Source organism: Gracilinanus agilis, chromosome 3, assembly GCF_016433145.1.
Source record: "Gracilinanus agilis isolate LMUSP501 chromosome 3, AgileGrace, whole genome shotgun sequence".
Taxonomy (NCBI): Eukaryota; Metazoa; Chordata; class Mammalia; order Didelphimorphia; family Didelphidae; genus Gracilinanus; species Gracilinanus agilis.
The window spans coordinates 329,050,083-329,059,164 of NC_058132.1; the positions used below are offsets into that span (position 1 = coordinate 329,050,083).

General features: G+C 35.4%; 1 protein-coding gene across 1 annotated transcript in view; it reads right to left on the reverse strand.

The window, feature by feature from the left end:
- CLDN18 (claudin 18) overlaps positions 1-2,335 on the reverse strand; it is a 35,151-nt gene extending 32,816 nt beyond the window's left edge. The window contains exon 1 of the mRNA XM_044666683.1: positions 2,116-2,335. Coding sequence (XP_044522618.1) covers positions 2,116-2,335 — 220 coding nt within the window. The remainder of the gene's footprint in view (positions 1-2,115) is intronic.
- Positions 2,336-9,082: the final 6,747 nt, after the last annotated feature.

A 9,082-nucleotide genomic window follows, 5' to 3' on the forward strand; every position in this document is an offset into this window, starting at 1 on the left:
TTCCTTCCTTCCTTCCTTCCTTCCTTCCTTCCTTCCTTCCTTCCTTCCTTCCTTCCTTCCTTCCTTCCTTCCTTCCTTTTCTCCTTTCCTTCCTTTCTTTTCCTTTCTTCCCTTCCTTCTTGCCTTTCTGACTATTTCCCCCCATCTGCCCTTTTTCCTGTCTGCTTGCCTGTCTTTCTCTCTCTTCCTTCTCTATTGTCAGTACTAGTCTGTTTCACTTCAAAGTTAAGTCTATTTAGCCCTTTGAATTTCATTTTTGGATCTGGTTTTCTTTGCTTGGATTCAGTCTTGAATGCAGCTTGGCTAAGTTCCTGCTTCCCATTATTTAATATTATTCCACTTCTAACTATGTAAGTCTTCATTTCTTTACTATCCCATCCCCCAAACTTGCACTCAGGTTTCATGCTCAAGTGCTACCATGTAAGAGATTTCACTTAGCATGTGTACAGATATGCCCTCCTCATCTCCTATTATAAAATGGAACTTCTAAATAAAAGCAGGTTTTGAATATCAACCTGAATAAACAACAAACTCCTTATGTCACTTCTCCTATAGATGAATTAACCTGATGACTTTTCACATTTAAATCTCATAGACTCTTAACATTCAAATACACATAATTTCAGCCTTTTACAAGATACCATATTCAACACTTTGAGATACAAACCTTTCAGCAAAACAATGAAGGACTTCATTGAACAATAGACCCTCTCTACTTCATGTTCCTGAAACCCATATTCACACCTGTGCTAGGTTTAGAAGTCTTGGATAAGTTTAACCTTTCAGTGATCTTTAAAGGGAAGAAAAGGGGAAAAATGACTTTCTTAAATACTCAGAATTGGCAGCAAAAGTCTCTAGTAAGTTCTACATTTCTAAAGTGATGTTAAACACTGAAATGCTTATTTGCATAACTTTAAGAACAGCAGAGGGGTTTTTTTTTGGTATGTATTTACACACATGCATGTACATGCATATACTTCTATATAGGAGAAATGGCATAGCATGTATTTGATAGAAGGCTGATTTCAGAATCAGGAAGAGTTGGATTCAAGGCCTTCCTCTGACACATACTGACTGTGTGGCCACAAGAAAATTACTTAACCTCTTAGCATCCCAGAAAACTTCTTAAAATTACAAATTACAGAAAGTTGCTCACCTGTAGTAAAAGAGGTAGTTTTTATCATGGGAGTTTCTTAAACCATATGTGCTCATATTTTGCAGATACACACATGTATATATATATATATATATGTATTTGCTATTCACATAAAAGAATTTCTCATAAACATGGAACAAAATACTCCTATGAATACAATAAATTATTTCCATCCAAAGGTCAAAAATCTCAAAGAAAAATGTAATTCAAATGATGCAATACATGCCTCATGTTAGGGCAAACTTTCTATTTTCTGATTTTATTTTTATGAGAATTATAAAGTCAATTGATATTTTTTCCTTGATAAATCTGAATCCTTACTCATTCATCTGCCTCTCTCTCTTTCTCTCTCTCTCATTTCACATGCACACAATCACAGTGATTTTAAAACCGATGCCTTATTTTCTGGTAAAGAAACACAATTGAACTTGTTCTTTTTACTGACATACACTGAAAGATGCATTCATTTAGAGACCATCTACACTCTTCCACAAGTAATTTCCTTAGTTAAATTTTGCACACTCTGATTTACTTTTATTAAACTTCATATCTAATAATAATAGCCACCAACATTTATACGGCACTTTAAGTTTTGCAAAGGCTTTTCATACATTATTTTATCTGATCTCATGATTTGAGGGTTATAGTATCACTGTATGAAATTCATGGTCATCAAAAGCACAGGGCCAAAATCTCTTCCTAGCCCTCAGTTGCAGGTTTGAATTCTGTTGTCAAAACTGTAAGGGTAAATCCCCAAGGGATTTTATTTAGATACCCTAGAGCTATCAGGGAGTCATAAACAGGTGATACAATCCCAAACATGCAAGTATCTTTAATATCTGCCAAATAAATTCAGGCAAATGCATGCTGTTAATAATCCTATACTCTCCCACAGAACTTTCGAATAGAATCTAAACTTTAAAGCTTCAGTCTATTATAAAGGGCAATTGGATCCCTACCTGGAAGACCAAGAATAGTGTAATATGGTCGGCACTCAGTTAAACCAGAGCTCTGCTTCACACAGCTCCTCCAAAGCCCTTCATACTGGAACACAGATGTGACTGGGTTGTCATATAAGTCCTGGGTGCTCCACATGTCTAGCCCTGTGGCAGCAATGCACCCTGCAAATCCCAGGGTGGACAGCATGAACCCCATCATTTGGCAAAGAGTTGTTGACATGGTCTTTCTTCTCACGTCCTCTTCCTTTCACCACAGGAGATGTAACTGGGTTATGTCTATGGGTGCAGTGAAACCGATGAAAAACATGAGTCTCCTTAACCAAACCACCCCAGGAGGGGAGCAGCTCTCTAATCAGTTGGTTTCCCTCTGCCGTAGGTATTTGCTTAAAGTGTTTTCCTTAGATAGTCTAGTCTCACTCTTGGTAGGCAGGAATTATTTTCCCTTCTGTTCAAAAGCTAGAGTGAGTGGGCTCTTGTCCTCTTGAGTGAAGCTAGCTTGGCTTGTTTAAGGGTGGGAGCAACTTTTACTGCAATGAAATTCTCTTAGCAGCTTGCCTCCCTCTTCTTGATTTAAACCTGCACTATTGCCCTTGCTCAGAGACCTTATCATTGACTGTACTTACTCTTTAGGAAGAATGTTATAAGTGTTTTCAAATCATGAAAGAAAACTAATAAGCTTTTCCTTTCCATTGTTCCCATTGTGTGAGAGCATGAGTGGAGAATTATAATGGTGATAACATGCCTTGCAGTTGTGTGAGGTTTTAAATTATTATACTATGCTTTCACAGCTGTTTTCTCACAGCTATCTTGAGAAGGGGCAGGGGCAGGTAACATCACTTATGAGGAGAAGAAACCAAGACTCATATATTTATAGCTAGAAAAGACCTGATGAGTCCATATCCCTCGTTTTATAGATGAGGAAACTGAGGCCAAGAAAGTACCAGGGATTTTCCGAAGGTCACATAAATGGCGGAACTAGGACTGAGAACCACATTCTCTGATGGATGTTCAACATATCTCCTTCTTCCCACCAAACAGTAAGTGAGTTTAGCTGAAAATAAGAAGACTTCTATAATGATAACTAGAAAAATCCAGGGAATGGAAGAAACCAAAATATTACACGTTAAGAAGGGTCTTCATACTAGGAAGGCATAACTGATTATCATTTTCTTCTAATGTCATGGACTGTTTATACTTTTTGTTCTTTCAGAAAAGAGACCAGCTGACCAAATCATAGGTAAATTAGTAGAATATATGAATAGATGAAGTTATTTATTGTTCAAATCTTACAATTTATGATCTAGCTCATGTAGATATTCCCTCTGGTGCTACAGAGTAGATCCATAAGCAGTCTTCAGCAGAGAATCATAGATTTAAAATAAGAAAGAACCATAAAGACAGTGAAGTGGCAGACCAGATAATGACTTGAATTTAAGAAATCTGATTTTAATTTCTAACTCAGAAACTTAATAACTGTGTGACTCTGAGTAAGTCACTTAACCTCTGCCTCTCTTAGATTTTTTCATTTATAGGACTCATATCCTCCCATAAATTTGCCACTGGAGATTGATACCAAGTGAGAGAGGTTTTCCTTACTTTCTATTCACATTGTAAAGAAACCAGTAGAACAGCTATATTTTCCACAAGTTAGTTGTTAGTCTCACCTTGTGACCAGGCCAATTTTTTCTCCAGTATTTAAAAAAATCATTCATTTTCCTAATGCTATCTTTTACTTTGGTTTCCTTCCTCATTTTGTTATGCAACAGAGGTGTGTAGGTAGAGCATTGAATAGAGTACTGGAGTTCAAGTCAAGAAGACCCAAGTATGAATCTTGCCTCAAATATTTACTGTGTGATCTTGGGCAGTCTATTTAACTTCTCTTGGCCTCAATTTATTCATTTCTAAAATGAGGGGATTAGATTCAATGAAAACAAAGATAGATAAAATTTATAAATCAATTTAAGTACAAAGTACTTTACATATATCATGTCACTGATCCCAACAACACTGTGATGTAGGTGCTATTATCACCCCCATTTTATAAGTGAGGAAACCAAGGCAAGCAGGGGTTAAGTGATTTGGTAAGTGTCTAACTTGGGATTTGAACTCAAGTTCTTCATGACTCTAAGTCATGATGGTCTTCTTTAGCTTAATATATATATATATATATATATATTCTCATGTGTTGAAGACTGTATACATACATCCTGCTTATTTCTTGTGCCCTCTGAGTAGCAATAATTTTTAGTTCTTTGGAGGTGATAGCGTTCCACACCTTACAGCAAATATTGATATTAAAAAGATGAGTCCTTGTTTCTGAGAGAAATTTGAGGCTATAAAAGGATTTATTTTTTAGAGCATACTATAAAATTACATCCAACTCATGTAATTTTATAGTGTGTAATAAAGAACTAAAATTTTCAATTTCAAATAAAAGTATAGCATCTTTTCCATAAGTACAGTACAAGTTTCAGTACAACAGACCAAGGCTCCAATAGAGGATAGAGAGAAAATAAATTATTGAATCATTCAGTATTGATATCTCCATGACTTAACATTATCAAATGATTTATAAGTCTATTATTTCATTTTGGTTTTGTGTACCTAACCTCTAAGTGTTTATAGAGGTTTAAACTATACTTCCCCCAAATCTGGATTTCAGGGCACTCCCTAGACTCCTTAAAAAAAAAATCAATCTCTCCACTCCTCAGTGATACTGTATTGGAAAGGCAGCACTGTACCTCAGGGCATTTCAATGTTATCTTTGCTGTACCCAGCCCCTGTTCCAACTTTCTTTATTCCTAGCAAATAGAATGAGCAAACAAAATGGCTCTCAATGAATTAAAATGGAGTCAAACCTGGCTCTCTCCCTCTGTTGCTCTCCTAAACATTATTTTTTAATGTCATGTACAAACCAATAATATAGTGCTAGCTTAAATGTAAGGAAGCATTGACAAATGGAGTCAATGCAATAAATCCTTAATAGAGTCACAGAAACTAGGGTTAAATGGTAGTGGTATTAGAATTAATTACAATATCCTCTGACTAGGTTGATAACATGGGGATTTTTTGTAAGATGCTATGTTTTGGGAGTAACATTTGTTTAGAAGTTAAGAGACTTGGGTTCTACATTTTAGGTAAGCCACTTCTCTTTTCTGAACCTTAGCTTTTTCATCTGTAAAATAGGCAGGATGAACTCAATCTTTTGTTGGATTCTTTTCATCCCTAATAGGCTTGGATTGCTTGGTTTCATGATTAGGTGGAAAAATATCACTGGAACAATTCAGGTAGCATTGTACTACTATGTAAGATGTAATTTCATTGTTTTTTTCTCTAATAATAGGTTCAAGGGCTTCAGCCTTAAGTTTTTGATTGACTTTATTATCTTCTAAAATTCATCTTGTAACACTTGATGAATTTGTCTATATGATAAGAAAATAGCTTATTCAGAATAGAAAAAAATTTTCAATGACTTCTCTAATAGTTAGCTAGGCTTAGGGCCAAATATCCAGACGATTGGGTGGTCAAATATGGATCATTGATACAACCTTTTCCTTTCTATCTTGGTACTATATACAAACATCCATGGGATTTCATGGATAGGTTTAATGCACCTTCTACTGGTGCATATCAAAAACTCATTCTAACCTTCTCATCCCACCTGATTTTTACCTATAGTCTTCCACAAATCATCTATAGAGATGTACTTATTAATTTTGAAGGTGTTCTTCCCATGTATTTTAACACAACGTGAAAACCCATACAAAAATTGGACTGTCTCTCGTTCTCCTTATATGACTAATTCACCCCTTTTTAAAAGACACAATAGGGGTTTAATTATGCTTTTTATTTAATCACCCCCATGCAAGTCCTTGTTGGCAATATGCTGAAACTTACTTATACTTACACTCAGCATATATCTTTCCATTGCTCTTTGAGTCACAAGAAATTCTGATTTTGTTTGACATGGAATTGTACTTGGATTTAGCAGTCCATGCCTATGGTCCTTGCTATTGGGGAAGCTGAGGCTGGTGGATCACTTGAGTTTGAGAGTTTTAAAATGGCAGTATGACTAATGCTGCTCAGGAATTGGCACTAAGCCCAGCAGCAAAATGGTGGATCCCAAGAAACAACTATGAAAGAGAGAAAGAGAAAAAGGCAAAACCTCAAATTTTACACTCAATCTTAGGGAATCAGAGTGGGAGCAAAGTTAAGAGCTTCTTCCCTTCTGACTTCTTACTTCATTTATAGTGAGGATGTTAATATAGATATGGTTCAGATACTGTAGTGGAGTATCAGATCTCTAGTTGTTAGACAAGGATCAAACAATGCAGGTAAAGAATATGACAGTAAAAATAATTTTAAAAATCTTCTTAGGTAATAGAATAATGAATTGAGTTTTGTTTTTTTAATTGTGGAAATGGTACCAATGACTTGGCTTAAGGAAAGAGAAAAGAAGAGACTGTTTGAAAATATAAAAGAGAAACTAAGATACACCAAGAAGTGAACAATTTAACCAATTATATTTTGGCCTCTATGAAATCAAATACCTAGGTGTTTTGAAAACATTTGGATGATTGAATTTTTTCCTTCTTATCCAGATGCTCAGCGTCGCAGAGACCCAGAAAAATGTCTGGCCACTGTATGAACACTCCACTGTTTTTAGTTGATACAGCACTTTTATTCATAAAATGAATTACCATTGTCAAAACAGTGAATAAAGGGTCACAATGAAAAAAGCCATCTATTCATTATCTGTGACAGGGTTTGTTGGAACATATTGAAACCCCAAAGATGTGACTGTAAAAGAAAACTGGTTTCCGATCTTATTCAATAATAAAGAGATCAGTACAACGGGGTTTAATCAGCTTCAAAATGAAATACAATCATCTGGTAACTCATTCGTAGGAAACTTTGCTGCATTCAGGAATTCAATGTGTCTCCATGAAGTGTAACCTGACTGATTTTTTACAGAATTAATTATTGAGCCAAAGGCCCAAACAACCTTCTCTTAAGTGATTTCCTCACTCTTCAGAGAGCCTTTTCTTTGCTGTTGCTAATAGTATTTTTGACTTATTATCAGCATTAGAAACTTTTATTTTTCTCCCAACTAATAACTTTTATTTATATCTTTTTTGATATCAGACTAATTTCTCAATATACCTCTCACTGAAGGCTCCCTTTGAGCAAAATAAAATATGATAAAAGCTGTCAATTGAGTCTGACTATATAAGCAACAATCTGCCTCAACAACAAAAGAAAAGACCCCTTACATAGTAAAGTACATCTAGCACCACTATTTGTGGTAGTTTAAAAAAAAAGGGAACAAAGTAAATGTTCATTAATTTGGGTAATGGCTGACAAAATTGTAGCATATGAATGTAATAGACTACTTTTCCATGCAAAGATATGACAAATACAAGGAATTCAAGGAAATGTGGGAAGATTTATACAAACCGATACAAAACAGAGTAGAACCAAGAGAATAAAATGAATAATCACTAAATGTTGGAAATCTTTTTTAAATCTTTTTTCCCCTCTTCAATAATGTTTTATTCTTTCCCAATTAGATGTAAAAACAATTTTTGGCATTTGTTTTCTACCATTTTGAGTTCCAAATTCCCTTCTTCCCTCCCTTTTCTGCCCTTTTCCCCGAGATAGTAAGCAATTTGATATTGATCATACATGTACCATCATACTAAACACTTCCATATGTTGTGGAAGGAGACACATGTAAGAAAAAACATGAAGAAAATAAAGTGAAATATGGTATGTTTGATGTGCATTCAGACTCCAGTTCTTTCTCAGGTGGATACTCTTTTTAATCATGAGTCCTTTGAGATGGTCTTGGATCATTATATTGCTGAGAATATTTAAATCTTTTATGGTTGAACATTCTATAAGATTACTGTTACTGTGTACAATGTTCTCTTGGTTATGCTTATTTTACTCTGCATCAGTCCATGTAAATCTTTCCAGACTTTTCTGAAATCCTCTTGGTTATCCCAGCTTATAATGAATGGAAATGCTTATGTTTATGTCAATAATGCAATGAACCATAAGTCCTTTTTTGTCAATTTAACTCAACAGACATTTATTATGTACCTACTATGTAGAACACCACTTTTGGTGCTTTCTGACATGATAATTCACAAGGATTGCATATAACATAGTCCTAGTCATCATAGAACATATTGTCCAGTAGTTAAACAAGGTTAATTTGAAGTCAAGATGAATTAATAGTGTGCAGAATCAAGTAGGATATAGCACTGTTATCTTTTATGACATCCCTACCATGTGCTACTACTTGAATATAGTGGTACAGATACTCTATGAAACTATATGGGCAAGTAGATAGCACCATGGATAAAGAGCCAGACCAGGAGTCAGGAAGGTCTGAGTTCAAATCCAACCTCAAATACTTGCTAACTGGGCAATTCACTTAACCCTTTTGCCTGTTTCCTCAAATGGGGTCACAAAGAGTCAGATGTGGCTGAAACAGCTAAAGAATAATAATAATATGAGACTATATATTCCACTACATACCTACTTCAGATGGCTAAACTGCCCTGGTTAGCATACTTTCGGCAAGGAAATAAATACCTCCTGTAAGTTATTTTTAGCCTCCCATTTTACCAATAGCCTCCCTAGGGTTTCACATCTGTTTTATGGTTTACAGGGATTCAGTGTGGCACAGTATAGCTGTTCCAGACTATTGAGATCTAGATGGCTACTTGACTCCTGATACGTAGAACTATTTGGTCACTCTCTTTGCAGATGGCTCTTCTCTTTTTCCCTGTGAGAATGTTTGCTTCTTTCCTGGTCCTATCACCACCACCTTAACCTTAACTGTTGTTCACTGTTCTCTCCATTTTTTTCATCCTTTTGCTTCTCTCTTCTCTCTTCTCTCTTCTCTCTTCTCTCTTCTCTCTTCTCTCTTCTCTCTTCTCTCTTCTCTCTTCTCTCT